The 20,883-nt window shown below is 59.2% G+C and overlaps 1 protein-coding gene across 3 annotated transcripts in view; it reads right to left on the bottom strand.

Annotated features, from left to right (window-relative positions):
* AGRN (agrin) overlaps nucleotides 1-19,873 on the bottom strand; it is a 31,932-nt gene extending 12,059 nt beyond the window's left edge. For all 3 annotated transcript variants that reach the window (XM_023515217.1, XM_003793176.3, XM_023515219.1), the window contains exons 1-7: nucleotides 19,587-19,873; nucleotides 17,341-17,602; nucleotides 6,694-6,741; nucleotides 1,842-2,057; nucleotides 1,530-1,754; nucleotides 1,224-1,448; nucleotides 865-1,071 (exon numbers count right to left, since the gene is read on the bottom strand). In XM_023515217.1, coding sequence (XP_023370985.1) covers nucleotides 865-1,071; nucleotides 1,224-1,448; nucleotides 1,530-1,754; nucleotides 1,842-2,057; nucleotides 6,694-6,741; nucleotides 17,341-17,602; nucleotides 19,587-19,793 — 1,390 coding nt within the window. In that variant the 5' untranslated portion in view covers nucleotides 19,794-19,873. The remainder of the gene's footprint in view (nucleotides 1-864; nucleotides 1,072-1,223; nucleotides 1,449-1,529; nucleotides 1,755-1,841; nucleotides 2,058-6,693; nucleotides 6,742-17,340; nucleotides 17,603-19,586) is intronic.
* Between the last annotated feature and the right edge of the window lie 1,010 nt (nucleotides 19,874-20,883).

Raw genomic sequence — 20,883 nt, 5'->3', positions numbered from 1 at the left:
CAGAACTAAGCAGTCCCAGGAGTATGGGACAGGGCTGCATGAGTGCCCACTGGTTGGCTGTGGCCAGGCTCACCCAGCCCACCCAGGCCACTGACCCCTGACCACCAACAGCCCCAGGACACTCATGCGTGGGAGGGGCTCTCTTCATGGGCAGGAAGAGCCTACATCCCCAGAGTTACACCCAGCCCTGCACAGGGAAGGTGGTGTCTGTCTACTTGCTCTGAGGACCACAAGGCTAGGCAGCAGCAAGCCACCCCCCACCCCGCCGCGCCAGGGGCAGACCTCAGGCTGCGAACTCCAGGCGGGCAGGCGCGGCACCTCATCCTGCCAGCAGGCCAGGCTGGAAGACATAAGAGGCGGAGCCGACAGGGAAGAAGGACCAAGGAAAGGAAACAGACAGACGCAGAGAGAAAGACCAGAAAGATGTGTGGACCGACCAAAAAGGACAGAGATGGGCAGAGTTATGGCAGCCCTCAGGACATGAAGGCTGCTGCCCAGTTGCTACCATCCCCCACTGGCCTCTCAAACTCTGACTTGAACTCTGTCTCTAAGGGGTCTGGTGACTGAGTCCCAGGAACCTACCCCAGTAACATGCCTGGATACGGTACAGGGAGACAGAGGAATGGTGAGTGTGGGGACTGGGGACCCTGCATAAGGGCCCCCATCTCTGCCCCTTTAGCCCCAGAATCCCAGGCACTCTCCCCATGGCCTCCGTTCACCTGCCTGGAGTTTTCCGAGAGTGATGGGCCCTTGCCCAGGAACCCCAAAGGAGCATGACAGAGGATGATGATGGAGTATGATGTCGGGACAGGGACCAACGCAAGACCAGTCTGCCCCATCTGGACCTCCCCCAAGGGTGCTCACCACACGGGCCCCCGTGCTTGCTGGGAATGGCACGCTGCTGCCGACACTCCGCCTGCTGGCGCCAGCAGTCATTGTCATATGTGTGCCCGTCTTGGGCACACACAGGCCTGTAGGCCCCATCACAGGTGACACGGTCGCAGGAGCAGTGGTGGCGGCCCAGGCGGGACAAGCACACAGCATTGAACCAGCAGACCTCTGGGCACTGATCTGGGGGAGGCACAAAGCTCACAACGAGGCCAGATCACCCACCAGCCTGCTAAGGTTATGTAGGAGACCCCTGGGCATGGAGTGGTGTGTAGGCATGCTAAGTACGCAGGGATGGATGGGGAAAATGGGCCAACCCCCGGGGAGTCGCACACCTTGAGGCAGGCACTGGCCAGAGCGCACTTTCTGAAGGAGGAGGCCTCTTGCAGCACCCATGCGGCCCATGACACATTCATTTTCATAGGTGACCCCATCGTCCCCACACACTGGTGACCTCCGATCGGGACAGCTTTCTGGCCTCAGGAACATCTCTGGCAATCGCGTGTGCAGGTTCACGCGGCAGCTGCGGCTTGGGTCAGTGGGGGTGCCCTGGCAGGGGTCTGGGGGGGTCAATGGCAGGAGTCAGGGGCAGCCCCCACATGCATGGGCACAGAGACAGGCTGCACTAGCATGGTGCTCACCACAAGGGCCGCTGAACTTTTTGAAGATGTTCTCCTGCCTGGCGCAGGCACGGCGCAGTAGGTGGCACTCACTGGGGTAGTCAGCACCATCACTGCCGCACACTGTGCCTTCACTGGCACCCTGGCAGGTCGTGGGGCACAGGCACGAGGCCGTCAGCCCATCTGCTGAGCGCGCACAAGTGCTGCCGAAGCTGCAGGTTACATTGATGCAAGGGTCGCGGGACCCTGTTGGAGGGGTGGGGGTGTCACGCAGGCCGCCTTCCAAGTCCATCCTCACCCAGCCCCAGCCCTTCCCTCTCCACCCACACCTACCACAGGGGCCACGACGGAGCAGGCGGATACGTCGCTGCTGGGTGCACTGCGCCCGCTGTAGCTCACACTCGTTGCTGTAGGTGGAAGCATCCGAACCACACACGGGCGCCACGACACTGGGGCAGGTACTCTTCTTGCACACGCAGGAGGCCCGGCCTGGCCTTTCTGCACTGGGCTCGCACACAGCACCAAAGCCGCACAGCATTCCCCGACAGGCTGGTGTGGGGCAACAGGAGGGAGGGCTCGCTCAGGGCTGGCCACTGGATCCTGTGTCCACCCACGTCGCTATGAAAAGTCTGCAGTGGACACAGCCACAGGTTCCCCTACACGTGCGGGTTTAGTTCTCACCAATGGCCCCCTCGGGCCCCGCCCAATGAGGATGGGGAGGGCTCTCTTGCAGCGTGTACCAGCTAATTATGGCCCTAACCCCACCTTGGTGGATTTCCCCCACAGCCGCGCCGCAGAGACCATCTGCTTGCCACCTCCATCACAAGTGAGCAAGGGCCCTGTCCACATCAACATCAGAGTTCTTCTCCAGACTCGCCCTCCTAGTGCAGGTGAGGCACCAGTAGTCAGGCTCTGGACTCTTCATGTGGCGGCATCCACCTGCCCAGAGGCCCCGCCCAAGTTCCTCAGCTGAGCCCTGTTCCAATGCTTCCTCAGCCTTTTCTCTCCCAAACTGCTTTCTGCCCATCTCTCCCTCCCATAGTACAAACCCCAGCTCCCATGCCTCCTCCAGATCTAGCTGCCCCCCACACACTCAGCAGCCTCACCCCAACCTAACATTGACCTCAGGAGCTGTACTCATCATTCTGTTCTTGTATTAGCACACATCTGGTAAGTGGACCTGGCCACAGCCCATGGAAGGAGCCACTCCCAACCTTGCTGGTATAGATGGAAGGAGGGGTGTCTCAGCGAGGGACCAGCTGTCAGTCTCACACAGTGAGAGGGAAAAAGGCAAGTGGACATGTGAAGCCAGTGCTGCTAAGGACAGCCCCCGGCAGCCCTCTGAACACAGATGGGGCAAGAGGAGAGCTGACTCCAGCATCCTCAACAGGACAGCCTATCCATGGGTGAGGCAGGCTTATTAGGATTGCAGCTGTCTAGATTAAATCAATATTTAATTGGGTCCCATTATCTTTTTTTAAATTTTAGCCTTATTGGAAGGCCGTCAGGGTTCAATTATCATTAATACATCATGGCAGAGGGGGACAGGATGACTATCCTGTCAGGATGGCCAAAGAGGGCAGATGCACTGGGAGTTGGAGCCAGCTGTTGCTATGGGAACATGTAGACTCCAGGCTCTGCTGGTGTCTGTCTGGGCATACCCACCCCATCCCACCCTAGAAGGCTGAGTGAACAGAATGGGGGCTAGCCATCCCTGCAGCCCACTGTGCCTCGCCCCTCTACCGTTCTGCTCCTTTCCCACCTCAGATCCTGCAGCCAGGCTGCCCAGTCAGTGTCCACCCACCATATGATTAGGCAGGTGGATGCCTCAGTGTCCCCTTCTGTGAATAGGAGCAGTAGAGCCTACCACCCAGGGTTGTGGACTTATGAATAGAGAGGATCTAGCACATAGCACTATGTAGAGTATGGGCCATCATCCTAAGTACAGGAATAAGAATTGTCCTCAGCTATAGCCACCTTCTATCCTAGCTCAAACCAGACTCTGGCCATATATATGTACTCACAGCCCCTCACTGCCCTTCCCTGTTTCTCTTCTTTTCACCCCCTCAGTAACTCCCTTTCATACTTGGCCTTCTTTTGCCCAAGATACCTCCAGCCAAAGTCCAACAGGCATTTGCTGATGGCCAGCTGGCTGTTCTCTTTGGCTTCAGTTGGACCTGTTACCAAGCTCTCCTCCAGGTTCCCAAACCCATGGCTGAGGACCTGATAAGGGTCCCTATACCCAGGCTCCCTGGCTGCCTGATATATGTCTGCTCGTTGGGCTCAGCCTTCTTTCCCCCTCTGGTTACTCTGGCCCAGCCAGACCTTCCCAAAGGTCCCAACCCCATGGCCAAGGACACGTGTTCATCATCCATTGAGACCTGCACCTCTCTCCAAAGCCCATCCAAAGGCTCTGTTGTGTCCATCTGAGGCAGAGACCTGAGGAAGGTGATGATGGCAGACGAGCCAGGTAGGAGTAGTTAGCCAGAGGTATAGGGCCAGGGGCTTGGGGAAGCAGAGCAAATATTTTAGGGACTGGCACTGCTGTGGCAGAGGGCAGAGCAGAGACCTCAAGAGCCCCAGGGGCTGCTTAGCAGAGCTGACTACAGGCTTCCACTTCAGTCTGCTGGGTAGGTTCAGGTCTGGATTCTTCCACCTCATGCTCCATGACCTTTTGGGAGTCTGCTTGCCTCAGGAAGTCCCTTCAGCTGTGAAGCAGGAAACCCCTGCAGGCTCCCAGGGCAGCTGCAGCATTTGATGACATGAGGTAGCAAAGCCAAGGCTCAAAGGATTAGGTGCTAGTCCCTGCTCCTGCCCCTAGTCTAGGCTGAAAAAACATCTCAAGATTCAGCTCAGGCATCATGGCCTTCAGGAAGCCACCTCAGCCCCGTGTTCATACCATAGGGTCAGGTGAGGAGCTGCCTCTGCCTCCCAGAGAACCCACCAAGAGACCACAGAGGCTGGTGTTTTGATTGCACAAGCACACAGATTACCTGCACAGGCAGGTGCACGTTATCTGTGGCATGTGCACATGTATACGTGTGCATGGTCACACATACATCATCACAACAGCCACACCCTACAGTGTCAGCCACCACTGAGGCACCCTGCACATGATAACCATCAAGCCCCTTGGCAGAGGAGGAAGCTGAGGCATCGCTGAGTCCCTGGCGGCTGTGTTACTCCTAGACAGCAGTGCCAGGCTCAGGGTTGTTCAGTGTACCTGGTCACTGCCCATTCAGCCCCTCACAAATGCAGGTGACACACCTAGGCACCCATGAGCCCTGAATCCTTGATGGCTCAGCTCTGGGAGCACCCTGGGGGTGCTCCTCTGCCTGCTGCCCTGACTCAGCTTTCTGTGGGAGCCTCTCCCCAGCCATTCAGCCCACAAAGCCGTCTCTTCTGCTACACACCCAAGGCCCCCCAAAACACACAGCAGTACTGGAGGCGGCAACAGCTTTTTATAGTAACCCCTCAGGGTATATTTAACTTCTTTTCTTGCCTCGGGTGGATTGGGGGATGGAGCTGATGCCCCAAGCCCTGCCTATGGTCACAGTCAGATGGGTATCACAATGGTCATGATATGTAGCCATCCTTGAGTTTGTGCAGTGGGGTGTGGATGTGGGGATTCAGGTGGCATCAGCACTCTGGGCTTCAGGAGAGGTAAGCTGAGCCTTCCTTTTAAATCTAGGTGGCTCCAGGTCTCTAACTCAAAGGCTCTGGAAATTCAGTCCCAGCCCCATAAGTCACAACATCCTGTCCCTAGTCTTGGGGCTCCTGGGAAGAAGATCTCCTCAGATAAACAGTCTACCATAGGTTCCTACAACTCTGTGATCCCCAAATATCTCAGGTCACACACTTGAAGGGGGCTGCAGGCCCAACCCCTACAAGGCTATTGTGGCCTCACACACCCTGGCTATGTAGATGGATCTCCCCTGCCATAACCTAGGAGGCGCCAGTTGCTCAGAAGGGCCTTCAGGATTTTGTGGGAATAGCCCAAGGGGGTCGCTATTGGGGCTAGGGGCCAACAGGGGAGATTGCAGGGCCAGAGCCCAGGGTTAGGGTGGGACTCCTATAGCCACATCCCCACTCCCACTCCTCGTGCGGTCCCTGCCCAGGAGCCCATCGACCAAGTGCTTCAGAGAGGAGGCTGCCTGTACCATAGCACCCCCACCCTCAGCAGAGGGCAGCTGATTGCAGGTGACCCCTGAAGGGAAGCCACCAACAACACATGGGAAGCCCTGAACCCTTGTACCACTGAATTCAGCTCCTGCTCCTGCACATGGGGCAGGACTGTGGGTGCCCAGCAGCCACTCCCAACACAGAGTGGGCATCAAAGGGCTGTGGACAGAGGGAAAGAGGCCTCCCATCAGTGCCAGTTCATTCCCTCCATCAGTTGTACCCACTCCTGAGACCTGAGAAGGGACCCAGACTGCCCATGCTATCCAGAGCCCATCCAAAGATAGCCTATGGCTCTGTTCCCACCCTCAACCACTGCATGAACCTCCAGGCCATCTGCTCATGCCAAGTCCTAGCCAGGACAGACCCAAAGTCCTGTCCCACACACAGACAGCCCTATAGATGTGACTTCTGTGCAGGTGGACAGGTACCTGCCTAGGAAGGGACCCAGCAACAGGGCAGATACTTCCCCACCCCAGGCTATGTGAGAGCATCCAGGGCTTCCTACCACCAATAGCACATACCAGCAGCCCCAGTGGGAGGTCAGGCCCCAGCCCACAGAGGAGGTCAACAGGGCTGACCTGCCTCTTCCACAGGGTGTTCTCCCCTGAAGCCTGCCCAGTCCCTGCAGAAACCAGGCCCCTCCTCACATAGCTGTCAGTACACTGAGGCCCTCTCCCACCCCAGCCTCCCTTCTGTGCTCCTATCTACCTCTGGCCTCTGTCTAGCCTCACCCATTCCTAAACAAGGAAAACTAAGGAGAGGAAGGCCCCAACCAGAGAGACCCATTGCCCCAATCCACAAACTCCTACCCCATCACACACACGTTATCTAACATCAGTTCAACTTGTGGGTACCAGGACTTGTCCTCAGTTTTGATGCCGAGGAGCCTGAGGCCCAGGCTCCCTGGTCCAGACACACCTGCCACATCTGGTGGGCACATGCCCAAATGGCTCCTGATCCACAAATGTGCCCCTCTGACACCCCCAGGCCCAGTCCCACTTACCATCAGGAAACACTGGAGGCGCTGAGGTAAAGTGAGTCCCGGGTTTGTCTAGGAAAAAACACATCTCTGAGTTAGGTCCCTCTGAGCAGGTCCTTCCCTATTCTGTCCCTTTGCTGCCCACATCCCTTCCAGCCCAAGCTGGGGAAGCTGAGGCATTTAGCCCAGACCCCTGTGGCCTGGCTGATGCCTTGGGGGTGGATGGAAGCAGAGACCTGGATTTCTCTGCTCTGCAACTGCATGGTCATGGCCTGACCCTGTCAGGTGGGACCCAGAAGCTGAGGTGCAGGCATCCATTGGCTTCCCTCAAAGAGTCCAGCCCAGGGCCCCCCTGCCCCCAACTCCAACAAAAAATGTTTCTGCAGCTCAGGGTGAGGGTCAGCCCCACCAAGACCTCAAGGACAGGCCTGCAGAGGCCCAGGGCTGTTGAGGGGATACATCATATCCCTAGAAAATGCAGGCAGCCCACCAGAGCTACATGCCAGCCCCATGCCGCTCTGCAACCTGCCCGCCCTCCGGCCCTCCAGGCAGATGGGGCTCAGTTAGCAGAAGCCCACTTGGCCAGGTGGGCAGTCATGCCCAGCAGCCACATACAGTTGTTGAGGAATAGCAGCACCGCAAAACCGAGTGTGGACGTGGCCAGCAGGATCAGGCAGACATTGCAGGGGATCATGAAGTAGCGCACCAGCAAGGAGACACCAGGCTGCTGCCGTGGGTCCCGCTCCAGTGGCAGTGGAGGCATGGCCCTGGCTCCTCAGCCCTGCTCTTGGGGTGGGGTGGGGTCCTCACGGAGTGCCTTTAGGCCTCTTCAGAGCTACTCTCCCCATTCTGGGACACCTGGGGTAGCAGAGAGCATCTGTGCTCAAAGTTACGCCCCAGCCCCAGGCAGAGGAGCCAGGGCCTTTCCCCAGCTCTCCAGGCTCATTAGAGGTGTGCAGAATTATCCAGGAGTAGGATTCCCAAATTTGGGCGCAGAGGCAGCCACTCCTGCTGTCCACGCCCCACAGGCTGGCGCTCAGTCTTCCCAGAGCTCCTAGGAGCCGCGATGCAAGCTGGAGGGTCCGCGGGGCCTGGTGGGGAGATGCGGCGGCTGCTAGCAAAAAGGTTCCAGGCAGCTCTTCCCAGGCAGAGGCGATGGCAGCAAGCAGGAGCAGCGGCCTCGTCGGGAGGTAGAAGAAAGCGGAGGCCTCGTAGCTCCCGTCTCTGGGCGAACCGCGGCTCCCCTGCCCTTGTGGGCTGGGGCGGTGAGTGAGGGGAGAGGGCGCCGCAAAAGAGGGCGGGGAGCAGAGACAAAGGAAGCCGCCTCCAGGGACCCCGGCGTCCACGGGGAGTCGCAGCTTGAGGAGCAGAGAGGTCGGCAGACGAGAACAGAGTGGCCAGGAGAGCACGGCACAAAAGGGCACGCGGGCCGGCAACTGGGGCTGGAGAGCCGGACGGGCAACCGGGGTTGGGGGCGCGGTGGGCGGAGGGGCCCGGAGGGCGGTGGCTGGGGTCGTGGAGGCAGGTGGCCGGGTAGGGCGGAGATGCAGGGTGGGAGCCAGGCCGAAAGGGGGCGGAGCAGACGGCCCTCGCCCTTTTCACCCGCTGCGGCGCTGCAGGCAGGACCCGGCGCCAGGCGTGGGCCCCGTGCGCTGTGCGCGTGGCGTCGTGCGTGCGCGCACGAGCGTTTCTGCTCCCCTGGCCCCCCGGGAGAGGGGTGTAGAGGAGGGTGTCCTCGTGGGGTGCGAGCTGGATAGTGGGAACGAGGAGGCAGGCCCAAAAATCGCTTGGCCCACCCTCCGCTAAGACTAGATAGCAACACCCCAAGCTACCCGCGCACCCCAACTCCCTTTCTGACAGTGAGATAACCTGCAGATAAATCCCACGCAAATAGCCTCTGGGACTCCTGGCGGGTCCCGCGGGCCTGGAGCGCCCCCCAGAGGCCGCCCGGGGAAACGCCTAGGCTGTGATGTCACAGGCAGAGGAGGGGCGTGCCTCCCATCCCCAGTCCCACGTCTCCACACCCCAGCCGTGGTCTCCCCTTTCTCTGGCCCCTGCAAGCGTAGGGACTCCAGGGGGCAAAGGAAGGTCCCACGCGTCATACCCACTGTCCACAACAATCACTTCCACCTTCCTCAGTCAGAATCGCTTAGGTGACCATCCCCATGCTTCACTCCCACCCCGCACCCTCTCCATCCACCACCTGCAGACCTTTGGGAGAGAAGTCCAAGTACCCGCTACCCGCCCTCCTCAGCCCCTTCCAGCCTGGACCTGATCCTGACCCTGGCGCCTGCCCCACCTCCAGTTGTAAGAGGTGGTAGGGACTTCTCCCAGGCTTGAGGGTCTCCTTGGCCAGGCCACAGGACCCCTCCCCGGACCCTTCCTATGGGCACTGCCCACTGATAGCACCTTAGCACCAAGACTGTGGGGTCCCCTGCCCTGGGCCTGGAACAAACATTTCTCAGCCACAGGGCCTCCATCTGGACCACCCGCAAGGTCCTCCCATCCCTGGAAGGCTGTTCACTCCTGGTCAGGAGGCTTCTCAAAGAGCTCCCTCCCCCATTTCCTCCTCCCAAGTCCCTCCAACCCCATTCCATGGGGGTCAATCCTAGCTCATCAGTCCCCTCTCCTTGGACCCCTTTCTATCCCGAAGCCAGGCACACACGCACCACACCCCACACAGGAATCACCTGCCCCATCACCCAGTTAAAGGTCTTCACATTCTTGGGCACCCTGGAAACTGTTGTTCTAACAAAACCTTAAAGGAAAACCCAAAAGTAGCATCCCCCAGTCCAGAGCAACAATCAATCAAGCTACTCTGACATCCCACCCTGCACCAGCCTCACCCTTTCCTGGGAGGAGTTTCTACCTTTCCACCTCACTCTGCTGGACCTTGGCACTGTCCACACCATGATGACAGTGTCCAACTGGTGTTGACTACCTAAGCACCCAGGGGAGGGTCTGACTTTTTATCTACCAGGGCAGGACTTGGCCCAGAGCCAAGAAACATGTTAGAGGACTTGTCTAGGAGGACTCAGGGCAGGTCACACACCATTCCCATTCATTGCCTCTTGCCCAGATCAGAGGGGGCCCAAGGACCCTGCCATGGTCAAACCATGGGCCCACCATACACTGGCCTGGGCCTGCTGCTACATGCAGTGATGGGATGTCTTAGAGGGTCTGCAGGGGGAGGAAGCACAGAACCACTGTGTGGGATAGGGGAAGAATGGCCAGACAGGCCTCAAACACTGCCTGGGAACTCTTCCCCCCTCCCTAGGATCTGCCAGCAAAGGGGTCCCAACAGCTGGCCTGAATGCCCATGTGAAGGGCCATTGGCTAGCCCAGACCAACTCTGAGATGAGGCTTGGGGCCCACTGGAGAACTGGGCAGGCAGCCTGACCACGCCCAGCCCCAGTCTTGGTCTGAGCCCCCCACTGGGGCAGGGATGCCTTCAGAGAGACAAAGGGCCATTGAGGCCCAGGCCCAGGAGGGGGGTGGGGTTGGAGAGCAGGATACTGCAGCTATTTTAGGCGCTTCAAACAAAATCATCCAGGCCTGATCAGCCCAGGCAGGATCATCCCCAAGAAGGAACAGAATACCCAGGAAATTAGCCTGTGGACTCACCTTCACAGCAACTTATGACTAAACACAAATGTGCCTATACAATATGTATTACAGGTCTCCAGCATGAAAACTTGTAATGGATATTGGTGGGGGGAGGGATGAAGCCATACATGGTTCACATGCTGGGTCACACCCCTGCACACACTGGCCATCCTCCCTCCTGCACTCTTATACACACTGGAACCCCCCATCCCCTAAGCCCTGGTACACAATGGATGCCCTCTCCCTACACCCCAGCATACACTGGCTCTCCCCCCAACCTGCACACACTTCTGTGCTCCAAAGTCTACTCCAGCCCTGCCAGCAAAGTCTGAACTCCAACCTTCCAAGTGCCAGGTCCCTCTGCCTCCACCCCTAGGGAGATAGAGCAGCCACAAAGTGCTCACAGGTGTATGGTGGGGGCACCCAACCCCTACAGGGGAGCAGAAGGGACAGAATAGCACTGGTATCAGAATTCTCTTGCATCTGTCCATGGGCTGCACTGTCCCTTCCCCCTCACCTCCACTGTCCCTTCCCCCTCACCTCCACAGACAATGGGTGCTTCACAGCTGGACCTGCTGCTGGGCCTGAGGCTGCAGTGCCTGGCCATCATTGGCAGGCCCCAGATAAGGCCCAAGATGTCCTGCAGGCTTTGTGTGCCTGCCCAGCCATGTTTTCAGGTCAGATAACTTGCTCTTAAGGGTGTGGGATCCAATGAGAATATTGTGAAGGGGCTCAGCAGGACTGGTTCACAGGACAGTGAGGAGGGCCCTGGGGAAGTCTGCTGTGGCGCTCTGGCTCCCCACCCCCATCACTCACTGGGTCCCCTCCCTCCCTCTCCAACAAACTGTCGCTCTGTGGGCCAGGCTCAGCAGTCCTAGGTCTTACTCCAAGTAGCTGAGCTGGTGTCCCTCAGACTGAGGAAACAACAGGATGATATGTGTAGAGACCTACAAGATGGGGGTGGGCCGCACAGATCTGGAGGACAAATCCACAGACAGGCAGCTGTAAGTCCAGAGCCAAGAATGAGCTCAGGAAACCAACATGGTGTAGCTCAGGGGAAAGGGGGAGAAGGAGTGTGGGACAGTGTGGTACAGCCACCAGGGCTGCGCACTGAGTGGGAGGGGAGAGCAATACCTGGAGAAAAGTTTGGCATGGAATGGGATGATCTATGCCCTCTGACCTCCTCTTTGTGTCAGCCCCAAACCAGCTCTCAGCAGGCCCTGTCCACCTCCAGCAAGAAAAGGAACACCAGTGGGGCCAGGGTGGCACCTAGGTATGGCCAGTGCCTGTAAGTTAGGAGACCACAGCATCCCTGCTGAGAGCCCAGGGGTGCTGGGCTAAGCAAGTGGCACCAGGTCCAGGCATGAATGGTATAGATGGGTAACAGGAGATGAAAAGCCCAACACCAGGTCTGAGCACCACAGAGGTGGTGGCCAGCTGAGCATTGGGATGAACAGGAAAGGCAGAGAGACAAGCCATAGGGGAGAGGGCCATGGATGCTGGACAGTGAGGAGACTAGGAGGTGGCAGTGATGCAGGCAAAAAAGCTCTTCCCCACAGGAGCCAAGTGGGGCCAGACATGTTAGGAGGGAAGCTTGTCCACAGGCCCTCTCTTCTGCCCCAAGACCACAGCATCTTTCTCTCAGCCTCACCCCAGTCACAGAGAACACATGCTGTGCTCTGCATTCACCTCCATGTCCTTGGGGAGCCTGACCAGAGCCCTCCCCTGGGCTCTATGGAGGATGTAGCAGCAGCCTTCCATGAGCAATGTGTAGGTAAGGTAGGAACTAATAAAAGCATTAGTGGAGGAGAGCAAGTCCTTCCCCAGGCCTGAGCCTCCCCAAGGAAAAGTGGTACACATCCTTTCCTCTTCAGCCTCATGGTTGTGGCTGTCACAACTTGACCTGAGTGTTTGTGCTCTTATCTATCCCACATGTGCACTGGAGCCTCATATCTGTGGCACAGGGGCCAGCTCACTGCAGGGCCCAGTGTGGGAGTGGCAAAGGAGGGGAGTTGAGGGAAGGCTCAGGCCAGGGACAGATACCCTCCCACCCTGCTCAGCCTGACTCCCCTAACAGCCCTGCTGCCCCAGCAGAACCCTGGTTGGCTCTGTCAGTTGCATGGTCTAGCAGACAAGTGAGGGGACAGTGAACCCCGCTCACCCCAGGACTCTCCTGTCCTTACTGCCAAGCATCCCCATCATCACAGACATCCAGAAACCACCTGGTCTTCCCAGAGGCAGAGCCTACAGGAGAAGGTATCAAGCACTTTACCAGGTGCAGAGAGCAAAACGTGGGGGCAGATTGTACAACCACAGCAAGCAGAGGTCAAGATTCATGCATGCATAGGACAAAAGCTGGAGCCTGGTCCCGAGTCCCTCATTATCAACACACACACACACACACACACACACACACACACACACGACCAATGGCCTTGCACTATAGCAACTGCCACAGGTTGAGCCCACAGAAGCATGGTCCACTGGTGAGAGTTCCAACAAGAACGCTTTTTTTTTTTTTTTTTTAAGACAGAGCCTCAAGTTTTAGCCCTGAGTAGAGTACCGTGACATGACAGCTCATAGCAACCTCAAACTCCTGGGCTTAAGCGATTCTCTTGCCTCAGCCTCCCGAGTAGCTGAGGTGCCTGCCACAATGCCCAGCTATTTTTTGGTTGTAGTTGTCATTGTTTGGCAGGCCCCGGCTGGATTCAAACCTGCTAGCTCTGGTGTATGTGGCTGGCGCCTTAGCTGCTTGAGCTACAGGTGCCACCCCCAACCAGAACTCTTGAGCACAGGGACTGTTTGATCTGAGGCTATAGTCATGTGCCACACATGCACACTGCACACGCATGTGCACACTGCATACACCCAGGCACAGGAATAGCCACACAGCTGGAAACAGAACAGCTGCCTCAGAAGAGAGTTCTCCTTCTCCAATGCCTTCACTCCATAGCGGGGGTGAGCCCAGAAGGAGGAGCCAGTTCCCCTTTCCCAGGTCCCAAGCTACCCCTGGTGGGGGGTCTTCCTCAAAGGAAGTTCTCAGGACCTGTGCTGGTAGAGGGGAAGCCCCTTAAAGGGCACTTCCCTCTGCACTGGAGGCCCTACCAGAGACCCATATCACCCCCCTCTGCTGAGCCACAGGCCCAGGCCCAGGCTCAGCCCTGCCCCAGCCCAGCAGACACAGGTGGGCACACAGTCTCCCCTCCCACTGGTAACTATCCCTGGGGTGACATCTCACATTTTTGAGCCTTTTTTTTTTCCTGTAAAGAGCAGGTACTTCCTGGAACTCTGGGTGGAGAGGGCAGTCAACACCCAAATGGGGGTGCCAAGGCTAGGAGGACAGGAAAGGGGCACACTCCTTCCTCACTCAGGCCTCTGATGGGGAGAACTTGGCAGCCCCCCAGCTCTGAAGTGGGGAAGGCCTGGGGCTATTCCTGCAGCTGCTTTCACCCCTTCTGTAGTGCTAGGCAGTCCATGATGCCACTGGGCTAGGCACGGTGGACCTCAGGAAGGAAGCACAGCAGCAGCGGGGGTGAGATGGGGGTCACTGGCCAGAGGCAGAGCAGAGAGACAGCCATCAAGACCTGGGGTGAATTGCCCCCCCATGCTTCAGCCTACAAGGGCTGGTTTCTGAGCCCTGACCTGGTAATCTCCATCTCCATCTCCATCTCCACCCAGAGACGCTGAGGGCACAGGCTGGCTGCACCAAAGAGGCTCAGTTCATCACCCAGGGGCAGGTGGGAGGCTGGTTTTAAATCAACTTTTTTCCATTTCCACTCTGCAGGCAGTAAAGAGCTTGGGCTCTTCTCTTTGTAGGGATCAAGGGGTGTGTGTGGGAGGGGCTGGAAAAAGCCAACAGCAGTTTCTGCCAGCCCAGCCAGGCCCTCTTTTCCCTGCCTAGAGAGGCTCTCCCCACAGGACAACGCCATCATGCCCTTTTCTGTTTTAGCCAGCAAAGCCCACAGTGGTGTCCCAGTAAGGCACAGGTGAAGTCAGGCAGGCAAGTCCACTCAGGCACAAATCTCTACCTCCCCAGGAACCCCCAGGTGGGAGCCCCCTCCCCCAGCTGCAGGAAGGACTTTCTAAGGCAGGCAACCTCCAGCCCTAACCTGCAGGGGGGTGGGAAGGGGTTCAGGGTGGGGTGGGAACCAGGAACACAGAGGATGCCTCCTACTTCAGTAAGGAGGAATGTTGCAGGGGGAGGCTCTAGGAAGGGGGGGGGGGTGTCAGAAGCTTAGACCAGGCAGTGGAGGGGCCAGCCCCAGCCCTAAGAGATCAGTCCTCCTGCAGCCCAGACACTCCCGATTCCCTAGGCTGCCCGTACCCATGCTGTCGCTGCCACTGCCCCTAGGCCCTAGGGATTGCCCTCCTAACAGTTGGCCAGGAGAGGAACAAAGGAGGGCGCAAAGGCAGGGGCCAGGCTGGGTAGCACCAGAATCACTCCGACCCTGGTCCCCTGCCCAGTTTTTGTGAAAGCCCCCGGCAGGGGCAGAAACACTTCCTTTCTCTGCCCTGGCTCCTAGTGCAGAGGGACAGGCCAAGGGCGCCCCTGTGGCTCTCAGCCAGGTAGCCCTCAAGGAGGCTTCAGGGGAGGTTCTAGGACCAACCTTCAGGAGCTGGGTGAGGAGTATTTGGGCAGTGCCCAGGCCAGGACAAGATGGCCGAGGCTGGAGGAGATGCCCACTCAGTGCCAGCCCTGGGCAGGCTTCTGGTGTGTGGGCTGGCTAGGAGAGGCCAGAGCACTTCCTTGACAAAGTGGGGGTGGGGGTCTCCTTCCAAAAGGAGCAGGCCACCCCGCCCAAGGTGGCTCAGAGGGAGGGGCACATACCTGACTTAGCTATGCCAGGAATGTGGCTCCCCAGGCAGAGAACAGAGGAAGGAGGGGCCTTCCTGGGGGCTGAGGACTGGGGGAGGAGCAGGAAAGACCCTGCAGGCTGGTAAGGGAAACTGAGGAAGGCCCAGCATGTCCGTCCAGGATGCTCTGGCTGAGGGTGCTCCAGGACAAGGATACCTGAGGCCTTAGGGTGACCTCTGCAGACTAGGGACTGCCCAGACCTTACCACATGCCCTGGGCATAGGTCACAGACAGAGAGGGTCAGCTTGGCCCAAGTCCTGCCCTTCTACCCCCCCACTAGGATGGAGCCTTGGCCACCAAAGGGGCCTCAGGTAGGGTTCTACAGAATAGGAACCCCTCCTAACCTAGTGCACAGACTCCAGGGACCTTAACCCTTAGGGCGCAGGGGAGCCTGGAAGAAGCAGCAGCAGCAGCAGCTACTCTCCCCTGGGCTCTGGGAGGCCTTCACCCTGTCCAGCATGCAGCCCTATTCCTGTCAACTGGGCCCAGGACCACTTCTAAAGCAGAAATCCACATTGCTAGCTCAAAGCTTCCAGGGTCCCCAGCACCTTACACATTCTGCTCCTCTGCTGGGGGGCTCCCCCAAACCCCACTCTACCTACAGACCTTCCTCCTTGGCCAGCCCCACCCCAGTGGCTACAGACTGGTTCATGGGTCCCAGTCCCCAACTGGAGCTCACTCTCTACCATAGCAGGTCAAATCACACCCCCTCCCAGTGGTTCTACTTAGCCTGGACACTCAAAAGCTCCAAAGCCAGGGCCTGGCATGTTGAGATCAGGTTCTTGAAAGACGCTGGACCCTGTTCTACTCAGGGTCACCCCCCCCCCCAGCCACACGCCCTCTGACCCCATAGAAGTCCTCAGTCTGAGTCACAGATCTGGTATGGTCTTGATGATGCCTCCTTCTGACATTACAGGGCTAGACTGACAGCGCCATAACCTTCCTTCTCTGGCCTTTCTCAGCTCCCCCTACACAACCCCCAAACCAGGCATCTCTTTCTCACAGCCTGTCCTGGCTCCATGATACCTCTGGCCTCTCCCCAGACTAGAGCTTCTAGAACAGTCAAATCCTCACCCAGAAGGAGGTCCAGGCTAGAACCCCCGAGCCAGCCCCAGGAGCTCATGACTACAATCTGGGAGAGGCCACAGGACTCCCCATTTGGGGGGGCTGCCCTTCCCCCACAATCTCCCCAGGCAAACATGAGAACAGGAAGAAAAGATGAGGCCCCTCCACTCCCCCGCCCCGCATCTTGCAGACAGCCCCTAAGAGCCCAGCCAGCATCAAGGCAGTGAGGTGGAAAAAAGCCAAGACTTTCCTGGTGGCACGGGAGCAGGTCAGAGGGACAGGAAGTCATGACTGTGGCTGCTACTCTGGTAAGGAAGTATTCTCCTGTGCCCCCCACCCAAACATCCCTTCCCAGGCAACCATGAGGGAACAGACAGGATATGAGGTGACAAATAGTTCCTATATTTTCTTTGCCACATTCTCCAGCCAAGTATCTCAGCCCCCAACTGGACTGTCTCCAAGCCAGTGGGGAGCCTTTCTGCTCACCCTCCCCCTAGGGGCTGGGCTGGGAAGGGGCTCTGCAGGCCAGGAAGCCAAGTCACAATAGACATGTGGGAACAACAGGCAAGGAAATGTTCTTCCCCTCATTTAGGGACCCCACACCCATCCAAATCCCTAGAAGTCCTCATCCCACAGAGCTGCTCTGCTCAGAAATGACAGGCCTCTTGGAACACACCAAGACAGCCCCACCATCCACCCCTATGCCCTGCTACATGGAGTTTGCCCAGCATGTGGGCGGGATCTAGATAGCTGTTTGGGTTTCTGCAGGAAAGTAACAGCTGGTGTTCCTTCACCTGGTTCCCAGCTTTTCCCCCCTAAAAGGGCCTCCAGGAGGAAATGCAGAGTTGGGAGGAGGGGCAGAGGAGGCTTGTTCCTTTGTAGCACTGGGACTTGCTTCAGCCCCAAGATGAAAGATGGCTAATGTCAGAGCTTGAGGCTGCTGACCTTAGGATAGAAGCCAGGAAGCCAGGGAGCGGGTAGCAGGAAATGAGGTCAGATCACAAGACACCACCTACTATAGCCCACAGCACACTCCTTGGCACCACTTGGCACTCCAGTCTCCATGGAGCATGATGGTGCTGCCCCTCAAAGTGACCTCTGCCATGCCAGTCACTCCCTCTGCATCTCCCATCCCCAGCATGTACCTTCTACACAGAACTCCACTTCCTCCAGGTTCCGCAGGGTGATCCGCATGAGGCTAGAGTTGAGCATCAGCTCATTCTTGTGAGCTGGCCACAGGTATGGGGGCGCAGGGTTCACAAAGAAGATCCTAGTGTCCCCAGTAGACACCTGGTTGTCACAGATGAGGGGGTCTCCAAAGCCACTGATCACCACCTTGTTGCCCCCATCCAGTAGGCTCTCCCGGGCCACCAGGTCTCTGCCCTTCAAGTACCGCCAGACCCGAACCTGGAGTGGATATGGGTGTTATCTTGCTACTGGGGAGAGGGGGGTGGCCTTGGGGCTGAGGTTCTCCTCCTCTCTGGCCTCAGGTGCTCAGGCAAATGTCCACAGTAGACATCTGGGCAGAGATGTACAGAGATCTTTAGGTCAGCCCTCTGGGTAGAGGAAGGCACACACCTACTGGACACTGCCACCCATGTGTGAACACTCACCAGTGAACACACACCCTTCCCCAGGTCTAATCAACCCCAGCCACTCAACTCCAGTAAGATCCATCTCAGTGCAGGCAGAATTTCAGAAGGGACCCATCTGGTGTGGGATGCTTGTCCTGCACACTTTCTCTCTCCCTGTTTGCATCCCACTAGTTAGGTCTACTTGGACCCACCCAGGCAAAGCCAGGATCAGTGACCACACAAGGAGGAGGTTCAGGGCAAAGGGCCAGCTGGGCTCCTTGCAGCCATGTGGGTAGGCTAGGATACCCTCCTCCCCCAGGAAGTGAAAGCCCCCTCCTCCCAATGGGCTCCCACAGTCTATGCAGTCCATATAGCCCATGAACCACAAAATCAAGTTTGGGCAACACAGGCCAGCCCCACCCTCCTCCCTCTCAGCTCCTGGGCCCCCAGGGCACCTGCTCAGAGAACTGTGCCCAGGGGACATCCACAGGAACATGGCTCCATGAGACACAGATCCACCCACTCCCTAAGAAGTAAGCCCAGAGAAAAACCCCCGTCTTTAGGATACCTGGGGGACAGGGCTTCTAGGATGGGGGGCTTACAGACCATGGGTGGTCTGTCCAGCCCCCACTGGAGCCTCAAGACTGCAGTGTGCTGTCTTGGGCAGAGCCCCATCCAGCCCCTCACAGTAGGCTCTATAAGGGTGATAACCCAGCCAAGGGGGGCCTGGCAGCTTTCATAGCCTCCCCCTACCCCAGCCACACCCAGAAGCGGCAGGGAGGAAGTCGGGAAAATCCTGCAGGGACTTGGCAAAGTGCCCTGGCAGTCAAGGAGAGGTGGGGGCCAGAAGGGGGTATCCCAGCTGTAGCCCACACAGGTCAGTTTCAGAGAAGCTGCCGCCCTCCCCATTTTCAGGGAGGCAAAGGAATGATCCGACTTCTGGTACCCGGGGGTGGTCTTGGGGCCATAGAAGGGAGGGGCCCTGGGCTCCCCAGTCCTGTTTAGAAGATTGTGAGAAACCCCCTACACCTATCCCTGGGGGTGCCCAGGCCTGACTGAAGGAAAAGCAGGGCAGTTCTCCCTACCTGTAGTCCCCCCTCTGGCCAGAGGAACCCCTGGCCCCCGCTCTTACCGGAGCCTCATGGGCCCCCAAAGTACTGGCAAAGCGGCAGCCCCGCCCACTCCTCTGCCCCTGCCCCAACCCCCACCCCACCACTGCGGCACCCCCCACCGGCTCCGGGGTCTAGGAAATCAGACTCTGCGCGCCTCTCTTCTGCCCACTCCCTCTCTTCTCACCCTGGTGAGGGCCTCTGGGGAGAGGAGTGGCAGCACTGACTACAGGCCCAGCCTCCGTCCCCTCCCCAAGTCTCCGTTCCTTTACTACTGCTGGCGGGGGTTGAGGGGCGTAGGGAGGTGGTGAAGTAGCCACACGTACCCCCTGGGGGTGAGATGCACTTGTTTGCAATAAGGGAGTGGGCCGGGGGCGCACACGACTAGGCCTTCCCGGCCTGGACACCTCGTTGGGGGTGGGTGGGTGGAGGGACCGCAGTAGCACCGCAACTTTCCCCCGACGCTTCCGAGTTTTCTGGGACCTGGCGCCCACCGGGGGCTTGGTGGTCGCCAAGGGAGCCGGACCCGGGGCTGCGGAGCGTCCCGGGCTCATTCTCACGGCCTGGGGCAGGGGTCTCAGCGGGGCGGCAGACACCATGAGCGGAGGGCCTCCGGGCTCCGGGCTGGTATCCGCAGGGGGAAAGGTCCCCATCCCAGGCTCCCGGGGTTAGGGGGCTCAGGGTCCCAGGGGTCCCGGCGGGGCCCACCTTGCAGGAATACGTGTGCTGCACCGGGTCTACGTTGAGAATCTCCACCACTGTGCCGGTGAGCACCACATTAGCCTCTTCCTCGCGCCGCTCCAGCGCGCGCTCCGGGCACGTCCCGCCAGCGCCGGGCAGGGCGCGCGCGGCTACCACCAGAAGCAGCAGCAGCGGCAGCAGCGAGGCCGAGCCGGACGGCCGCAGGCTGGCCATGGCGCAGCCGAGGTCGGCGAGAGGCGGCCAGAGAGAAGGCGCAGGCCGGGCCGCGCCGGGGACGGGACTGGACAGGACAGGACACAGCTCCAGGAGGCGGCTGGCGCGCAGGCGGCGCGGGGGCGGGACGGGGGCGGGACCCCGGGCAGCACCGCCCCCTCCCCGGGGGCTAGTGCCCGCCCTGGCCGCCCGGCGCCCCGCGACCCGCGCCGGCTTGGAACAAAGCACCGGGACGACGGCTACGGGCGAGGCCGCATGGGGCGGGGGCCGGGCCGGAGGGGGAAGGGGTGCCCCTGCTGAGGGAGGGACCGGGGGCGGGGCGGTCCAGGGGCTCTCCATCTGCAGCGCCCCCCCTCCAGGAAATGCGGCTGGAATCCGGTTAATGAATAATCTAGAGGCGACGTGACGGGACTTCCAAGGAGCGCCAGGCGGCGCCGGAACCGGGTGGCCGAGGCTCGCTGCTGCAAGGAGGGACCGTCAGAACCCGTCTGGTAACCCGGGAGCCCTACGGACTGCGTTCTCCCGGCAGGAACGCAGCCCGCGGTTGTCCGAACAGGGGTCGAGGTCTTTGAACGCGGGACTCGGGCACGGCACGGCCCACCCCAAGCCGCCGGGCCTGCTGCTGGGAGTAGGGCGCCTCCTGCCGCCGCACTGCCTGAAGCTCGGGTCTACGCCGCTCCCGCCCCTCGACGGCGTTGCTCCGCCTGGGTCTGATGCGGCTGGGAAATTGAAATTCAGGTTAGAGCCTTGAAGCCGCTGAAGACCGAGAAGACCAGAGTGGGACCCCTCACCCCAGCCAGCTGCAGGTCTCTGAGCCAGAAGCACAAGGCCTGAGAAGAAGCCGGTCCAATGGAGGTCCCCGCTCCTGGGGTGGGGGGAAGTTCAGGGAGGGCGGCTGCGCCGAGGGTTGTTTCTCACACTTGCCAGGTTGCCACTGAAAACGGGCTGAGGCGTCATCCAGGACACCCGGTGGAGCCAGGAGGCCATGCTGGGCACTCAGGTGCTGCTTCTGCGCGCAGTATCTCAGACACAGTGGGGGTGGAGGTGTTGCGGCCCAGATCTGGACTCCCGCCCCCCCCCCCCCCCCCCC

Source organism: Otolemur garnettii, unplaced genomic scaffold (genome assembly GCF_000181295.1).
Source record: "Otolemur garnettii isolate 467f Iridium unplaced genomic scaffold, OtoGar3 scaffold00067, whole genome shotgun sequence".
In the NCBI taxonomy this organism is placed as follows: domain Eukaryota; kingdom Metazoa; phylum Chordata; class Mammalia; order Primates; family Galagidae; genus Otolemur; species Otolemur garnettii.
The sequence above is the reverse complement of the archived record's forward strand: the minus strand, read 5'-3'. Positions and strand labels throughout refer to the sequence as shown.